Source organism: Schistocerca cancellata, chromosome 2 (genome assembly GCF_023864275.1).
Source record: "Schistocerca cancellata isolate TAMUIC-IGC-003103 chromosome 2, iqSchCanc2.1, whole genome shotgun sequence".
Taxonomy (NCBI): Eukaryota; Metazoa; Arthropoda; class Insecta; order Orthoptera; family Acrididae; genus Schistocerca; species Schistocerca cancellata.
In genome coordinates this window covers 563,670,541-563,690,733 of record NC_064627.1, presented here as the reverse complement: position 1 = coordinate 563,690,733, position 20,193 = coordinate 563,670,541, and the positions used below count along the sequence as shown (strand labels likewise).

At 37.8% G+C, this 20,193-nt stretch overlaps 1 protein-coding gene across 1 annotated transcript in view; it reads left to right on the top strand.

Moving 5' to 3' along the window:
• Positions 1 to 20,193, top strand: part of LOC126162156 (intraflagellar transport protein 140 homolog) — a 240,584-nt gene that overhangs the window by 212,215 nt on the left and 8,176 nt on the right. Inside the window, exon 24 of the mRNA XM_049918458.1 lies at positions 4,533 to 4,759. Coding sequence (XP_049774415.1) covers positions 4,533 to 4,759 — 227 coding nt within the window. The remainder of the gene's footprint in view (positions 1 to 4,532; positions 4,760 to 20,193) is intronic.

Sequence of the window (20,193 nt, the reverse complement as noted above, 5' to 3'; positions counted from 1 at the left end):
CCATCTATATATCTTGTCTAAATCATCCCGCAATTGGTTTTGATCATCTGATGACTTTATGAAATGGTAAATGACAGGCTCATTGTCAAACAATGTAAGAGAGCTGCTCATATTGTCTCCTAAATAGTTGATTTAAATTGGGAACAGCAGAGCGTCTGTAACATTTCCTTGGGAAATCCAAGATGAGATTTCAGCATATAGCAGAGGTGCTGAGTCACAAATAGGCACAACAAAAAGACTGTCACAATATAAGCTTTTGGCCATCAAGACCTTTGTCAAAAATGATGACACACACACACACACACACACACACACACACACACACACACACACACACACACACACACACACACACGCAAAGACAACTCACACACACATCACACCTGACTGCAGCCTCTGGCAGCTGAAGCCACACAGGCTTCAGCTCCCGGAGGCTGCACAGTCATGTGTATGTGTGTGCAAGTTGTGTGTGTGTGTGAGAGAGAGAGAGTGAGAGAGAGAGAGAGTTTGCGTGTCTGTCGTCGATTTTCGACAAAGAGCGTGATGACTGGAAGCTTATATTATGGCGGTATTTTTGTAGTGCCTGTCTGCGACTCAGCATCTCCGTTATAAGGTGAGTAGCAAGTTTCCTTTTCCTAATATTGTTACATCCCGTCCTGGATTTTCCATTGTTTGATCAAGATATGATTTCAGTTTGACTAGATGGCTTCCTGTCAATTAGTATGAACTGTAACCTTTCTGACTGGAATTCATGAATCCAGTCGCACAACTGAGGTAATAATCCATAGGCACAAAATTTGATTAGTTATAGCTTGTGAGGAATGGTGTCAATAATCTTTTGGAAAGCTAGAAACATGGAATCGACTTGATATACCCTCTCAGTAGTACTCATTACTCTAAATAAGTTGAGCCAGTTATGCTTCACAAGAATGATATTTTCTGAATCCGTGCTGTTTATATGTCACAAGAGAAAACTTATGGTAATGTTGACTGTAATGCACTGCCCAGGCAACCCAGGCCCCAAACACAAGAAAATTTCATTATTTAAATTTTACAAAGAGGCCACCTTTTGGTCCATAGCCATTCAGCATGCAACAACAATCTACTGATTTGTGCCAAATAAGCTGAATTGGTATCAGCAAAGCTGCCCTGCCAATCAAATCATGTTGCACAATCACTTGAGACTGAGGACTCTCAGAGCTGCAGCAGAAAATCTGTCTCTCTCTCTCTCTCTTTCTCTCTCTCTCTCTCTCTCTTCTGTTCCAAACCATCATCAGAACAGATGCTTTATGGCTTATTCTTCTTTACCTTTACCTCTGATATGGGTCTTGGGCTACTGGAGCTACCTTCTGTTGTCCCCTTGCCAATCCTCATCATATAATCCCCCAAGAGCAAATAGACCGATATAGTTTCTTTTTCTTAATTACAAGCCCACACTGCTTTTAAAAAAATGCAGGGAGTGGAAGATTAGGCACACAAAATATAGAAACCAGGCTGCTGTTATAAGAGTCAAAGGACATAAAAGGGAATGCTGAAGATTAGATGTTGTACAACAAGTAATTAATGATAAGGTAATGATTCATATTAGGATCGAAAAGGAAATTTATGGCAGAACCTGACAAAAAGAGGGGATCAGTTGATGAGACACATCCAGAGGCATCAAGGAATCATCAAGATAGTAATGGAGGGAAGTGTGTTGGGTAAAAATTGTAGAGGGAGACCAAAGCTTGAAAAAAGAAAGAAGGTCCAAATGGATGTAGGTTGCAGCAGTCATGTAGAGATGAGGAGGCTTGGACAGGCTAGACTGCCATGGAGAAGTGCATCAGATCAGCCTGCAAATTGAAGACCACAACAATGACAACAAAAACAACAATAACTACAGCTTTTGTTTCAAGCTAGTGGACTGCCACTTCTTATCTTTTTGCCATCAATTGCTTCAGTGTATAAAAATGGGAAGCATGATAAAGTGTGATGCTCATCTTGAATAAAAACTATGAAGCATAATAAAATGTGCTGTTCACCCATAATCATGAGTTCAGTATATTAATTATAATGTTTCAACATATTTATTTTCTCATTTAATATTCAATGAACAGTCTACCTTGCTAAGCAGGTAACAGAAAAGTTAATAATCACCAATAAATGAGAAATTTCCTTATTTATCTTTAGTAAAACTATCTTTATCTTTGATTAGTGTATTATACTATTAAAAAGTCATAACCACCATATCCAAGAGGTGCCACATTTTATCAATAACACAAGGAAATCTGAATTAACCAGTGGCCACTATGTTGGTCACCCTGAGGTAGCTAAGTAGACATAAAATTAATTTAGTTACTTCAGACTCACAACAAAATAAATGACTCATAGGAAATGAGAATGGGTGTCATTGAAAAAATTAATAACAAGGACCTAAGGTATCACAAAGAAATTTACTAACTAATGTCAAGGTCAAGTGAGATATAAACAGAAACTTCAACTGTGTAACTTTGCATTCACGCAAATTCATGTTGGTTGGCAATAGACTTGGGGAACCTAACTGGAATTTACATGTAAATGAGACTGGCTACAATGAGTGGAAGGATGTCAGTGTAGGCAAGCACATTCTATTGCATCATTCCACTGATTGGTCTCTTGTGTCAAAATATAATTAAGCATGCAATGGACACTCGGAGTGACTACTGCAGGTACAAGGCTGCTATGAAAAAAAATGGTTATGAAAACAATTGATAGGCTTCTGAATTTGCCAAAGCTGCACAACATTACCAATATAGCTGTCCGGACATCTTTACAACTAACTGCTCTCTCCATATAAAGGGAAGAGTCCTAGCGAATGTACTACGTGAAGGTCGAGAAGCAAGTCCCAGTTTCCCCCGTTGCTCAAAACCTTCTGAAAAATGGCAGTTCCCCCCTCCCCAATGTTCTAGAATAAAGCTATCATGCCCCAGCAGTGGTTACCATGCCAATCATGTTTTCTAACAAGGAGACCCGATCTTCCTCAACCAATCACTGCAGTGCAGTATACATTCTGTTCTCCAAAAAAACAGCACACAATGCGTGGAGGTTCTGCGGTCAAACCCCCAGCGCATTTCACAAGATGAGGGAAGCTTCCTAGTGAAAGCAAGCTCCACCTCATCCATAAAATGATTTAGTGGGTGCCGTTTTCCCAGGGCACAGAGGCATCTAAGAATACGCGACATCCGGAGAAATTCGTCATCCCGTCTCACAGGGTATGCTGTTCTTGTAATAAACCGGTCTTACCAATAGTTCCCTACCAGTTTCAGTGCAAAACCACCAGAAAACTACTAACAAAAATGCCCCTACTCTCATAATCACTTAAATTTCCACTAATTTTTTAAATTATTATACATCTGCATCATCATCATCATCATCATCATCGTCATCGGTGGTTTCAGACTGATATGATTCTTTGATATCGATTTGTTTTACAAGGTTTACTGGAATTTCATATTCGTTGCAGCATTTTCCTTCCAAGTCAAACCACTGCGTATTCTTAATATAGCAGTTAAAAGATGTAACTTCAATCTATTCCTCTGATTGTTTTTTATTACATTCATACTGTTAAATAGTCTGTCAACATTGGCACTGGATTGAGGCAGTATTAGGCGAGTAATTGCAAAAGTCACTAATTCCTCAAATCTGGATTCCTCTTGAGCAGTTTTGAAATGCAGTACTTCATTCCAAAATTATTTTGTATCTTTGACCTCGCTCCAGTTCAGCAAATGAATTTGTCACCACTGATAATCCACTTTTGCTATAAGTTCTACACTTTCATTGAACCGAGCCATTATGTAAACCAGAATTTCTTTGTTGTGATTAAGTGCTTGTTCAACACTTATTCTGGAAATTTTTTTCATCAGTGTCAAATTTTCTGGTAACCTGTTTTTTATATCTTCAATCAGACTTAATATAAATGTTAGGCACTGATTATGCAACATTTTTTGATCTTCTGATGGTAATCCTTTTTCTCTCATTTCAAACAACTGCTTCTCAAAGTGGAATTCCAGCTAACATCTTAAATAGAAGAAATCATGAATTTTTGAATAACAATACTAACATTATTTTCAGGTAACGTAACTTTGCTGATAAGCATATCAAACACGTTGGTCAACTCATCAAAGAGTTTGGTGTGATCTGTATCTTTCGACTCGAACATTTTATTGACTCTGTTTATTTCAAATAATATTGGATTTAAAAATGAAGTATATTTGTAATTAATCTCGTTCACATATGTAACGTGCAATAACTGTGTCATGTGACACGTTTCATGCACTTTAGTGATGGAAAAATTTGTTTTTAGCTCTGACCATTGTGTGTATATTTTGATAACGTTGGGTTCTATTGGTAACCAACCTGTCTGGCATGCTTCAACTATTTTTAACAGTTTTTGTCTATCATTGATGGTTTTGTATAGCTCCTTGCAAAGAGATTATCTGGAAGGGGAGCGACTAAACCAATCATATGTCTCTTTAGTAGAAACTCCAGATTTCTTGGTAAAAATTCTTTTTCAGCAGCTGAAGCAGCCAGTCGCAAGGAATGGCACAAGAAATGTACTAAAATTAGGTGTGGTACCTCTTCTTTCAACTTCATAAATTCTTTGTTATTTACCCCAACCATGACAGAGGCTTTATCTGAACGATTGCCCATTAAATTTTCAAGTCACAAATCAAACCATTCAAGTGTCTTCTTTATAGCAGAGACAATAGCTCCAGCATTACACTTAAGCAACAGGGTCAAGGTATGTAGATACTATTTTTTGGTGTAACTTACTGTAATAAATGATAATCAATCCCATGTATTTATGTACAGCAATATCAGTAGGCTCATCAATTAATAACCTAAATTGTTGATCTTTGCAATCTTGTTTTAGAACATCAGGGAAATGCGGTGGCAACACGTTTTTTATAACTGAGGTGCATTTAGTTCAGTGCATCTGAAATTTTTTGATATCTTTTTCGTCACTGTGATTAATTACCTCTCCCAAATGGTCAACTACATGGTTACTAGTATGTGTGGCTGTGAATAATGAAAGTCTTGCTTCTTCCTTTTTTTCTTATTCCCAGTGGGTCCTAACTTAAAAGCAATTGTAGGTTGCATGGATACAAACTGCAACAATTTACTTAATCAAAGAGTGGTCAAAGATGTAAAACCAATTAATGAATGACTAATCAATTTTAAAAAAAGGTTGCTTACCTTTTTATTTTGTAGATGCTTCTTTGACGTCCCACGAGAGTTCAAATTACCATAGTGACTCCTTAAAACTGTACCACAAAACTTGCAATTCGCTACCTGACCCATAGTACTTTCAATAACCTGAACCCAATCTTTTAAATGTGGGTCTTGAAGCCAAGAATCCTGAAACTTTTGCATATACTGTGGTTTTGGCATAGCTATACATGTATGAAGTCGTGAAATAATATCATACACTGAGAACCACAATTGTATAGTGCACACCATGAACAACAACAGTCAAGTTAGTTTTTCTGCACATCTGACGTGACGCACCCTGCCTGAGCCAACAAGCTCTCAGTGGTTATTCTATGCAACAATGAAATAAGTGAGCACCCATTGTTTGAAACTGGCTGCTGCCACTCCCTGCACCTGCACCAGCCACCATCACTCGTGAAATGAACTATAACTGGGTGCTACTAAGTACTGTTCATTCTACAGGGAATCTCCACATGTAGTCTGTCGAGTGTGATGATTCGTTTGATGTCACATTGTAGTGCATCAGTGTTGTCTTTGCAGTAAAAGTTAAATACTCCTGAAATCAAATAAAGTAGAAATAACGTATTTTGAAACATATAATAGCTTAGTGGTTGAGAGATCGGCTTTTCAGTAACTGAAACTGAATTCTACTAAAACGCTATAAAATCCACAAGCCACTAAGCCACTAGAAGCAATATTTTGCCACTAAAAGGAGGGTAGAAGCCACCAGTTTTAGTGGAAAATCCACTAAGTTGGCAACACTATAATAAACACATTAGCTGGGCGCCAGCCCAACGCTGCTTTATCTGGACCCGCACATGGGATAAGGAGACCAGGCTCCCACCCCACGTGCATTCGCGGTTAGGCCAGCTACCAGGATGCTCGGCGCCACCAGTTTCTAAAGAAGTGTCATTTTGCATTCAGCCACGGCGTTCCCACCCTCTTGTTTGGGTGCTAGTGGAACAAGGGCAGCCACCAGAATAGAGGCCCATAAACCACTGCCCTGCCAGGACAACGGCCCATTTCAGTCACTCATCTGTGAACTGGCTTGCTGCTTGGGGAAAGTTCTAAAGCTATAGCTGAGTTTAATTCTACTGCCGCTACTCAAGTCACGCATGTACTGTGAGATCAATCAGTGGTTTACCCTAACCCTATTAGTCCATCAAATTAATAACAATCAGGGAAAATTTAGATACACCAAAGGCGAATGAAATTGTATGATAATCACCAAAACAAAATGAAAGGGGGGGGGGGGGGGGGGAGGGTGCCTGACAGACATTACGATGGCAGTGGCCTGCCCGGAAGGCACCGCTATCTTTCACCGATACTTTTAAGGGCCCAGTGAAACTGTTTATCCTTATCATCTAATTCAAAGACAATTTACAGATCTAAAATGAAATTTTTACAATTTACAGACGCTTGAAACTCGAAGTGCACTTTAGTGGGAGATGCTTTTAACAGTTTTCACAACAAAAGTTGGTCTCAAAATCTGGCAGAAAACCTGAAGTGATTTCGGTCCAATGTAAAGTACACCAGTGGCAAGTCATGATCAATGCCTTCACTGCACAATAGGAATGGTAATGTTACTGATGACAGCCATCACTAATGTGGAATTATTAAACATAGTTATCCAAAACTCCTTCAAGGAAGATGCAGATAATATTGCAGAATTTTAATAAAGAACAGCTGCCAAATGTGTGATTTGGAAGTGACTCTCTTGGTTTAGCTGAGCAACGTTAAGTCACACAATACAGGCAAGTCTTTTGGTCCAATCTGTTTACGACTAAGGTTCCTTCCAGGTTTTGCTGCGAAGTAGGTCTGTTTTTAGCAGTAATATGCAACCTTCCACTCAACAAAAGATCCACACCTGGAGACATGAAACTTGTTCAGGTCACACCTATACAGTAGAAAGGAAAAATAGAAGTAATTTGCTGAATTATAGTTACGTATAAGTGACACCCATTTGTAGTAGGATTTTGAAACATATACAATATGGAACATATGCATTATGAAATGCTCTCTAAGAATGCTATAAATGAAGGTTTGTTTTCTTCAAACTATATTCCAAGGTAAGTAGTGGGGTCAGTATTACCTTGTGTGTTCCAAAATTTCTTTGGAAACCAAACTGATCTTCACCAGGGTCAGCTTCTACCATTTTTTCCATTCTTCTGTAAATAATTTGTCTTAGTATTTTGCATCCATGACTTATTAACCTAATTGTTCTATAATTCTCACACATGTCTGGCCTGATCTGGCTTTGTAACATTACGCAACATGGGCTTGCTATATTGGTACTACAAACAGCTGAAAGCAGTGAAAAACTACAACCATTGTTTTTCTTAACATTGTGCAGCTATATTGTATGGTTAAATAATGGCACCCTCTTGGGTAAAGTATTCCGGAGGTAAAATAGTCCCCATTCAAGTCTCCTGATATGAACTGCCCGGTAGAATGTTTTATCATAGGATAGAAAAGAAAAAGTGCTGTGCATGTATTTTGTTGAATAGGAATTATTACAGTCTTCTTTAAGTCTAAAGGTATTTTGCATGTCTAAAAAATCTTGCACACCAGGTGTTATAGTTTTGTCATGATATGTTCTCCCAAGGTCTTTAATAATTCTGAAGGAATGTCATCTAATGCGTGGGCCTTGTTTCTGACTTATGATTTTCAGTGCTCTGTCAAATTCTTCTCGCAGTATTGGCAGTTAGTCATTCTGCATATTCCTTCCATATTTCAGCTTTCCTTTCTTTGCTTAGTACTGGATTGCCACTGACCTTTTGATGTTCGTACAGTTGCTTCTCTTTTCCCCAAAAGTCTCTCCAATTTTCCTGCCAGCAAAATCTATCTTTCCACTTCTCATGCATACTTCTATAGCCTGTTTGTCCTCTGCCCATACCTGCTTAGCCATTTTGCATTTCCTGTTATCTCATTTTGTAGATGTCTGTATTCCCTTTATCCTGTGTCATTTGTTGCATTTTTATATTTCCTCCTTTTATCAATTAAATTTAATATCTTACATGTTATCCAAAGATTTCTGCTGTTTCTTGTTTTTGCCTATCTGATCCTCTGCTGCCTATACCATTTCATGTCTCAGAGTTATCCATTTATATTTTGTTGTATAAAGGGCAGTCAGTTGAAAACAAGACAAATGGAAAAAAAAGTAAGTAAATGGTGCCTTATTTCAAAAATAATTGCCATAACTGTTAATACATGTATCCTTCTGTGAGACAAGATGGTCAATGCGTTCACAAAGAAGTGTTTGTGGCTGCCTTCAGAACCATGATTATACCCAGATGTGCACCTCTTCTTCAGAAGCAAATTGATGGCCACGAATGTCTTTCTCCAAGGCTTCAAAAATTTGGTGGTGGTGGTGGTGGGAGGGCTCCCCATCAGAACCTATCTAGCATAGTCAAAACAAACTTGGCAACACATGGGTCTACCCAAAATTTCATACAGTCTTGCTTTTTAACAACAATGTTTTATTTGAGAGGGCACATTTAAATGGCAATATGTCTATGGCAAAGGAAAGTGTGAGTATGTCCTTGCGTTGTACAGATGTCATATCATATCTTGAACTAGAATTAAGATGAATCATCATATATTTAGTTGTATTATATGATCCCGGCTTGAATAAATAAAACACTCTGGTCCCTTGGGCCATATGTCATGCTTTAGAGAACTTCGGTTGAATTCTGCATTCTGATGTTGAGAAACACTTTTTCTTATGTCAAACTTTTTTTTTCTCAAACCAAACAAGCATATTTTCATTGTAAATATTTTTACTTCTTTTAAATGGAAGTAGCACCAACTCATTCATTTCCTGCACTTGGTGCAGATTAGATTAGATTAGATTAGTTTTTCGTTCCATAGATCCATGCTGAGGAGATCCTCGTGGATGTGGAACATGTCAACTTTTTTTTTTTTTTTAGCTGAAATAACAATACTAATAGTATGAATATATACAATACATCATTTGTTTCTATTAAAAAATTCATTAATGGAGTAGAAGGAGTTGGCCACTAGTAAGTCTTTCAGGCTCCTTTTAAATTGATCTTTATTTGTAACTAAATTTTTTATGTTTGCTGGCAAATTATTGAAGATGAGTGTTCCTGAGTAGTGGACCCCTTTTTGAACTAAAGTAAGTGCTTTTAAGTCTTTGTGCAGATCATTTTTGTTCCTGGTATTGTATGTATGAACTGAGCTGTTTGTTGGAAAAACAGATATATTATTTATGACAAATTTCATTAAGGAGTAAATATACTGAGAGGCAGTGGGTAGTACAAGGTGCATTCAAGTTCTAAGGCCTCCGATTTTTTTTCTCCGGACTGGAAACAGATAGAAACATGCGCATTGTTTTAAAATGAGGCCGCGTTCATTGTCAATACATCCCAGAGATGGCAGCACTGTACGGCAGATGAAATTTTACCGCCAGCGGCGAGAATGAGAACTGTTTTAAATACTTAAAATTGCGACGTTTTCCTTACTTGAACAGCGTGCAATCATTCGTTTTCTGAATTTGCGTGGTGTGAAACCAATTGAAATTCATCGACAGTTGAAGGAGACATGTGGTGATGGAGTTATGGATGTGTCGAAAGTGCGTTCGGGGGGGCGACAGTTTAATGAAGGCAGAACATCGTGTGACAACAAACCGAAACAACCTCGGGCTCGCACAAGCCGGTCTGACGACATGATAGAGAAAGTGGAGAGAATTGTTTTGGAGGATCGCCGAATGACTGTTGAACAGATCGCCTCCAGAGTTGGCATTTCTGTGGGTTCTGTGCACACAATCCTGCATGACGACCTGAAAATGTGAAAAGTGTCATCCAGGTGGGTGCCACGAATGCTGACGGACGACCACATGGCTGCCCATGTGGCATGTTGCCAAGCAATGTTGACGCGCAACAACAGCATGAATGGGACTTTCTTTTCGTCGGTTGTGACAATGGATGAGACGTGGATGCCATTTTTTAATCCAGAAACAAAGCGCCAGTCAGCTCAATGGAAGCACACAGATTCACCGCCACCAAAAGAATTTCGGGTAACCGCCAGTGCTGAAAAAATGATGGTGTCCATGTTGTGGGACAGCGAGGGCGTAATCCTTACCCATTGCGTTCCAAAGGGCACTACGGTAACAGGTGCATCCTATGAAAATGTTTTGAAGAACAAATTCCTTCCTGCACTGCAACAAAAACATCCGGGAAGGGCTGCGCGTGTGCTGTTTCACCAAGACAATGCACCCGCACATGGAGCTAACGTTACGCAACAGTTTCTTCGTGATAACAGCTTTGAAGTGATTCCTCATGCTCCCTGCTCACCTGACCTGTCTCCTAGTGACTTTTGGCTTTTTCCAACAATGAAAGACACTCTCTGTGGCCGCACATTCACCAGCCGTGCTGCTATTGCCTCAGCGATTTTCCAGTGGTCAAAACAGACTCCTAAAGAAGCCTTCGCCGCTGCCATGGAATCATGGCATCAGTGTTGTGAAAAATGTGTACGTCTGCAGGGCGATTACATCGAGAAGTAACACCAGTTTCATCGATTTCGGGTGAGTAGTTAATTAGAAAAAAAATCGGAGGCCTTAGAACTTTAATGCACTTCGTATATCCAGTTCTTTGAAGAGGTTTCTACATGACGGCCGTCAATGTACTCCACAAATAATACGTATTACATGCTTTTGGACTCGAAAGTAGGCAAAGTATGCAAGCTTTTTCATTTTTATGTCGCCTATGTCTGCTAACACTCGAATTGCAAATACAGATTTGTTAAGGCATTTCTGCAGTTCTGTGGTGTGCTCCTCCCAACTGAATTTATTATCAAGTTGTAATCCCAGGAATTTAAGACTGTCAACCTCTTCTATCTGCTCTTCTTCATACTTTATGCATATGCTGGGTGGAAACCTCTTACAGGTTCTGAATTGCGTGTAGTGAGTCTTTTCAAAGTTTAATGTCAATGAGTTGGCTGTAAACCATTTATTAATATCCATGAAAATATCATTAGCAGATCTTTCTAGAACTACACTCGACATACTATTTATTGCAATACTTGTGTCATCTGCAAACAAAATGAACTCTGCTTCTGGCAGTGTAACTGATGAGAGATCATTAATATACACAAGAATAAGCAATGGCCCTAAGATGGATCCTTGTGGGACACCACATATAATTTCTTCCCATTCTGATGATGACTTAATTCACTAGTCCCTTGTACTGACACCCTTTGTTTCCTGTGTGCTAGGTATGACTTGAACCATTTTGCAGCACTGCCCGTGACACCATAGAATTGTAATTTATTTAAAAGGATGTTGTGGTTCACACAATCAAATGCCTTTGACAAATCACAGAAAATACCTGCTGCTTGTAATTTGTTATTTAATGAATTAAGTACATTTTCACTGTAGGTGTAAATAGCCTTCTCGATATCAGAACCCTTCAGAAATCCAAACTGTATTCTTGATAATATGTTATTTGTGGTCAGATGGTTTAGAAGCTGCTTGTACATTACTTTTTCTCTTTCTGGCAAAAGTGAAATCGGTCTGTAGTTTGATGGTATCTCTTTATCCCCTTTCTTGAATAGTGGCTTAACATTTGCATATTTTAGCCAGTCAGGAAATGTCCCAGTTATAATTGACTGGTTACACAAGTAACTTAGAATTGTACTAAACTCACAAGAACATGCCTTAATTAACTTTGTTGATATTTCATCGTAACCACTAGAATGCTTTGTTTTCAAAGATTTTATTATGGAAGTTATTTCTTTTGGTGACGTGAGTGACATTCATGTAGCTGAAGCTATTTGTAAAGGCTAGTTTCAGATATTCAAGTGCATTATTTACTGATCCTGACAATCCCATTCTATCAGTAATGGATATAAAGTACTTGTTAAATAGATTTGCCACACTATGCCCCTCGGTTACTAACATGTCATCTAGCCTTGTGCTTCTGCATTGTTTTGTGGCAAATTCTGTCAAAATACATGTGTGGAGCAGATTGTATAAACTAAAATTAAGTGAAGATTATGGAATAATACAATTTAGGTTTATTGTGAGTTAGTTAGATATAATATTCAAATTTAACAGTATATATAATGATAAAATGAAATAAATATTTATCTCATACTTTTTTGCAGATGGTCCAGTAATCTGTAGTGACATACTATCTGTGAAAAACACCACAGATATCTTGTCACATCTTGATAACATTTCAAAGAGGTGCAAAGATTGATAATGTGCCAGTCACACATTGCCTCAGTTGTTTCGAGTACACTGCAGAAGTTTCGCTGGGAAGCACTTTCACATTCTCAATACAGTATATATTTCACACCAAAGATTGAGCCCTGAACAAAGACATTCATCGACTTGTTTTGGACAAAGAGGTGTACTCCTTTTTTTCCATCTGCCTCATTTTCATTCAACTGCCCCAGATATTGATTTTCATCATAGTGGATACGACAGCAAGGAATTTATAACAGAATGTGGCAAATTTCCACTTCTGCTGTATTTATTTTATTAGTGTAAAACAAATGAATAGAACATGTAAATTTAAAGATTCTGCCATTTTAATGCATATGACACATTTTTCTGTTTCAGAAAATCACGTGAAAATTATCTAAAAGGCGGAAACTTGGCATGTATCGATAAAATAAATACAGCAGAAGTGGAAAAAAATGCCACCTTCTCTACTGTGTTCTTTTTTCCATTTTGCCTATTGCTTCCTTTGAGCTCACAACAGCCTCTGGTTCTTTCAGTTTATTGAGATCCCTTTAATTGTTTACCTTTCTGAAATTTCTTAATTTTAATCTGCAGTGCATAACCAATAAATTATTGTCTTACATTTATGAATTTGTGCCATTGCGTAATGTACGTGAATCCTTCTGGTGTCTTCAAGGTTTATCCACATATACAGTCTCCTTTCATGACCCTCAAACTAAGTATTGGCAATAATTAAATTTTCTCTGTGCAAATTTCTGCCAGTGGCTTCCCCGTTCATTTCTTTCTCTCATTCCATGTTCTCCTACTGTTACTCCTTCTCTTCTTTTTGCTACTACTGAATTCCAATATCTGATCAAAATTACATTTCCTCATACCCAACTGTTTGAATAATTTCTTTTATCCCAATATACTTTCTCTCAATCTCCTCAATGTGTGCGCATATAAACTTACACTTCATTTACATCTTGGCTATGACAATGCATTGTCTACACTATTCATTATTATTCTTCTTTTCTTATTCATTATTATTCCTACTCCTGCATTACCTCTATTTGATTTTGTATTTATAATTCTGTATTCACCTGGCCTGATCCTGTTCTTCTTGCCACTGGCACTTCAGCAATTCCCACTGTATCTAACTGTAACATGTCCGTCTCCCTTTTTAAATTCTCCAAATATCCTGCCTATCCAATTAAGGGATTTAACATTCCACACTCCATCCCATAGAACACCTCTCTCTCTCTCTCTCTCTCTCTCTCTCTCTCTCTCTCTCTCTCTCTCTCTACCTAATGACAACATCCTACCGAATAGTCCTTACTTGGAGATCTGGTTGGGGGACTATTTTACCTCCAGAATATTTTACCCATCATTAAGACACACAGGAGAGCTGCATGTTTATTTCTGTGGTTCCAGCTGTTTGCAATGCCAAATCAGTCAGTCGTCCCTACTCTTCGTCTGCTTCACCTCAGAGACCCTTAAGTTGTGATTGTGCTTATCATAAGACTATCTGTATTGTTGATGTGCACAAGTCATATCACCTACTTCCTTGTTCAGGATATTGTGTCCAACTCCCAGCGTGTTCTTAAAAGTATTAAACACCAAAGATTGAATAAAGCAACCAACCATTATATTTTGGATGTGGCACTTTAATATATTTGCTGTAAACATAGAGGGCAGACAATCATTATGCAGTGGGCACATTTCCACACTGCCAACCACAATAATCAAGAAGTTGATGTCTTAGTGAAGCAAGCTTCATATACAGAAACTGTTCTCAATTTGAAATTGCTGTATACAGCCTACTCACATGAAGTCAAGAGCCACGGAAACAGCAGTGGCAAGAGAAGTTTAATGTGACCCAAATAAACAAAAGGTGGTTATTATGTGGCATTACAACTTCAAATTCCTATAAGACACTGGTTTATGAGAATGCATTTGAACCGATCGATGATTTTCACCATCATTCAACTCCACTTTAACTGTACCTCATTTCCTGAACATATGTATAGAATCAACATTTATGATTCTCCTGCATGTGAGTGTTGTTCCATGTCAGAAGCTGATGTAAACCACATCTTGTTTTAGTGTCCCAAATTTGACAGTGAACAATCAGAATCTCAAAAGACTTTGATAAGTGTGGGTTACCTCCTCCCACAAACAATGTCTTCTCTTTTGGTTTCTAAAAACATTCACCTGTATCAAATGATAATCAGTTTTCTTTAGAGTATAGAGGAAAATCTGTAGGACTCATATATTCATGTATCTGCATCTCTTATTATTAAATTTAAGAAAGAGTATGAATTGATAACATAAATGTCTAGTTTATGTATGATTCTGCGGTAATCGAGATGTTACGTGCGGTAATATCGAACCCAACATTAAGTATTCGCTCGTTTATAATGAATTAACTTTATTTTGATCATGTCGGTATAAACACATCTACTCGAATACAGAGTTCGGAACACACTGAGATAAACAGTTTTGAAAGAAGTTCGTTCTCAAAGATGAGGCAGTCGACTCTTGCAGTCGATAACCACCACAATTCTATTTGTTAAACACTTATGGAGAAAATTGACAGCTTGGGCTTTCATTTCTGTAAATATGCATTTATCTATTCCCTCTGTAGAATTATGTATTCTATGTAAACATGTGTTCCCAATGGCTAAATAGAATACTAATTCTGGACAAACAAAAAACCTTGGTATGGACCATGATTCATGAGTAGGGGGGAACAACAACTGAACATATTTGTCAAAAGAGTTGGTACCACAATATGTCGCTCACAGTTTATATTCTCGTTGGTGAGAGAACTAGAAAGCTTAAGATTCTACCTTAACTAATTTGTGTTCAAGTAATGTTTTTATTATCACACCAAAACTATTGGGTCAGAACTCTTTGGTACATAAAATAGTTCGAAAAATATTTTTCAATTTTCTTTGGGTAATATACATACAAAAACTTTCTTTTCAAAATGTGAGATATTCGAAAGAAGTTAAATGTCAGCATGTAATGCATACAAAGAGTGGGACTTAGAGCTTTACAACAAAATTGGAATTTAATCTTCAACTATCAGTGTTGTACATCACTTCACCTAGGAGTAAACAGTATTATGATAAACTAGAGGGGTTGTAAGATCTGCTCATATTTTACAACTTGCAGTGCACTAGCTCATAAGGAAGGAAGGTGAGGCAGACCCAGATCGAATCTGCACAGCAGGTTAATAACCATCAGTGATGCACCAGCCAGACTGGGTGTGATTACTAGGCAGTTTACCACACTTGTTTAGACAAGTGCTGGGTTGTTCTTCAATGTCTGCCTAAACAACTACAATTCACAAATAGTTAAATATGATTACACATAGGACATAATTTACACAGAATGAAATTGTCACTCGGCAGTTGAGTGAAACTTCGTGGGAGATTAAAACTGTGTGCCAGACCGAGACTGAAACTTTGGACATTTGTGCTTTTCAGGAAATTGCTGTACCAACTGAGCTATCCAAGCACAACTCACAGCCAATTCTCACCATTTTACTTCCGCCATTACCTCATTTCCTACCTTCCAAACTTCACAGAAGTTCTCGCGCGAAACTTGGGTAGTAGCAATACTGGAAAAAAGGATATTGTGGAGATATAGCTTAATCACAGCCTGGGGGATGTTTCCAAGATGAATTTTTCACTTTGCAATGGAATCTGGAAACAATCCCCCAGGCTGTTGCTAAGCCATGTCTCCTCAATATCCTTTCTTCCAGGAGTGCTAATCCTGCAAGCTATGCGGGAGAGCTGCTGTGAAGTTTACAATGTAGGAGATCAGGTTATTGGTGGAAGTAAAGCTGTGAGAAGGGGTCATGAGTCATGCTGGGGCAGCTCATTCAGTAGAGCATTTGTCTGCGAAAGGCAGAGTCTTGGTCCAGCACATAGTTTTAATCTGCCAGGAAGTTTACACAGTTCGCAGATAGGTTGTGCAGAGTACTCCTCTCCCTTAGGTATCTGATGACTGCCGATAGGAAGGCCATGTGGTCACAAATTTAAATAAAAAATATTCGCCATATCTTAAGCACAGCAGAGCACGTCAGGAGTGGGCTTAATGCTAACAAAAAAAAAAAAGAACAAGGAGATGGTTTGTAAGACTGGCAGCAGTAACATAGGGAAAAAAATCTCTCATAACTCTTTGTCAGGATGTAAATGCCAAGTACAAGACATAAAGACACTGTAGGAATGAAATACCATAGAGCAAGCTTGTATAAAAAGAGATTCAGACAAGTGTTGTCAAGTGTAGAGGAAAATAAGTGTTGAGTGGGGATAAATATTAATAGAGAAAATGAAAGAATCATAATTTATTGCAAACAATAAAGACCAAGAAACAAGGAACTTATTTCTGTGTTAATCTCCTACTGACATAGTTCAACATTTCATTAAGATTCTTTGCAATTAGTAATATATTTATGTATTTTTCTGTTGTTGGATTTCTTGTTTAAAGTGAGAACTTCTACAGTATTTTCTTTCCTCTACTAGCTGAGTTGATGTCATATTTCCCGTATTCCTTGTTTTATTTATACCATGAATAACAACACACTTATTGTTATAATTTGTTCCTGTAGTAACTACCAAACTCGGACACTACATAGCATCCATCTGGATCCACATATTGAAAATGTATTTTAAGAAGACACCCAACAACACAAAAAATTGCACTATTGTAATGGTTGATATTTATCATCTGATATTTAGTTTTGAGTGTCTCTGTATGGAAGCCAACACCTTAGAAAAAGATGAAGTGTATGTGGACAAAGCCATCAGTAGTATAGTAATCAGTTATCACTTGACAATGATGAACAGATGATCAAGCAAACTTTCATGGGAATTTTAGCACTTCATGTGATTGGGAGCTTGAGAAGATTTTATTATAGATTGCATTAATCTTGTAGCAAGAAGGTTGGATAGACAATAAACTGTCAATTAATTGTTAAGGAAAGCTACAGGCCCATGTATTGCATATGGGATATAAAGCTGGGTTTGTTGGAATGGTTCCAGTGTTCCCATTATTTGATGAAAAGCACTGATTACAAGTTCATTAGAGATTGAGAATTAAGTGCACAACACACAGTCTTTCCTGGCTATGACTACACAGAGAATGAACCCTGTGAAATACTGCATGTCCATGAATAAAGCCCAAGTCATACTGCTGTGGCCATATGCATTGTGCTGTTTTGTCAGGCAACGATGAAGAAGGGCTGAACAAAGTGAGAAAAAAAGGCTTGTATGGAATTTCATGCCATGGGGGCACATGTGAAATTTTTGAACTGCATAGATTTGGGCCTTATTTAATATTTTGCAATAAAAACTATGGCTGTTCTGACCCACTTCCTAGCATGTAAGGACAGTGTTGGTACCATGCTGTGGTGAAGCATGTGTGGCAAGAACCAAAGGTGTCTTGGTGGAGTAGGGCACCAAACAAGGCACTTATTTAAGGGTGGAGACGCATTCTCACACATAGGCAGCCAAACAAACTCAGCCTGCTTCTTTCAGAGGGAATTTAGAGGTTCTGCAATCTACACTATGTTTGCTATAAATTTTCCATAGTAGTTCACCATACACATGAAATATTACAATTCTTTCAAATTCTGGAAAGGGGACATAAAATCAGTGGCCGTTTGTGGTGTTTGGTCAGAAGTATACAGTTTTTGTTCATAATGAAACCCAGGTCTCAATTGAATGACCTCTTAAGAGTGCACTGTAGGTTCTTTTTCTGTAAGACAGAAAAAAGTGAGTGTAGTTTCTGGAGATGCTTGTGGGTGTTAGACTGCATAACAATTATTTTGTTGAGATAATTGCAACACAGTGGAATCTCTCAGATCAGATGTCCCATGGATCTTTGAATATGGAAGGTGTTGGAGTATGGCAGGTGCACTAGCAATGCCAAAAGATAGCAGCCAGCATTGGTAGAGGCTGAATGAGCATTTAAAAATATGGGTACAAATATAGTTGGAAGTACACTTCCAACTTATTGATTTAAGAGTAGTATTCACTGCCTTTTAATTTTGAAAAAAAGTCCTTGGAATGTAGAATCAGATGGGTGTCAACCCCCACTTGAAAACTAACGGCTTTTACAATCTCCACTGAGAAAGCCATTCAGTTTGTGTACCACTACTAAAGGGGACACACATGAGCTAGACAACATATGCATGATCACTTCCTGTTGCAATTGAATTTGTCTTTAACATTCTTATACAGAATGTGTAGTAAAGAACATGACTTTGCAACATGGCAGACTGCACTGCATTGGAGGAAAATATTTTCCTGGATGTCAGAGAGACAGCCTAGCTCTGGAGAAAAAAACTCGGAAAAATGTGTGCAGGGGTGTCAACGCCTTGGAACTGCAGAGAAAATTATGGTGACATTGAGTGCATGCATACATGTAAAACAAGATTCCTAGGTAGTGATGAAGTAAAACGCTTTATGCCAGCACCATATAAAAAGAAATATTTTTTTAAAAAAAAAAGTGTTCTCAGGGAAACAAAGTAATTAAATCTGACAACTAACAAAATAATAAACTTCTTGGTTTGAAGTTAAATAAGGAATAGTAGTCTCCCAAGTGATTACTTTGCCTGGACCCCAATCACTGCTGACAGTTAATTGGTACAGTTGTATGATAGTTAATTGGCAAGTTCACAATATCCAAATCAATCAGTGCTCAGAAGTACAGGAGCACAAGAGTCCAAATGAAACTGAGACTGGAGGAGGCAAGTGGAGCCCAAGCTTAAATGTTCATTATTTAACTTTTTTTTCTGCATTTCAGACAAGGGGTTCCATAAATTTTAAAACGCGAATCAATGTGTAATAAAAAGAGGTTGAAGGCTATGTAAGCTTAATCTTTAAGGAAATGGTATTTATGCTTAAAATGAATCATAGTTCACTGAAATCTGAAATGAGGTTCATTATTTACACAGCAGACAAATTGTTGCATTTGGAAAATAATGCAAACTTTATCAAATTTTAACTCTAAATCTAGTAAACATTTAAGAGCTATCATTATGAAGGGTGTTCTTTTTTACTGTATCTGACGCATGTAAAGAAATATTAATGATTTTCGAAAATAAAAGGTCAGTGTTGTCATTTTTCATCCAATTTGAGATGGAATAACCCATATGTGGTGCCGCTGGTTGTCAGAATATATAAATAGTCTTGCTGTATGAGTCACTGGCTACAGCAGGGTTTGTGATCAGATAGAAACACCTTGATGCACCAAACATTCTCTTGGATTGCATGTTGTCAACTCACCTGGAAATTAAATAAAGACTGCTAATGTGGTTCAGTACCTAAGATGCTGGATGAGTGGAGCAGAGTTAAAATATCTGCCCATCAGATCTGATTTAGATTTCCAGCATCTTTCCTAAATAACATAATGCAAGTGGCAAGACAATTCCTACAAAAGGCATCTTGGCTTATTTCATGCCCCATCTTTGCCCAGTCCAAGACTATGTTTCATTTTTAAGGACCTCATCATCTATGGGACAATTAAATCCCCATTATCTCATTCCTTATTGCTGCAGGTGTGCCATGGAGTACTATGATTATGTGAGTAGTGTTTGTGGTGGATATTATTATTATTATTATTATTAGTATCATGTTTTTGCAGTAAATGTTAGTTGTAAGCTCTAGTTTTTTGTAAGACAAGCATTTATCTATGTCAGAGTGATAAATTAAAAAGAAACCTTCATGAGTATCCACTTACACTTTAAAGATTTCAGCCTTTTG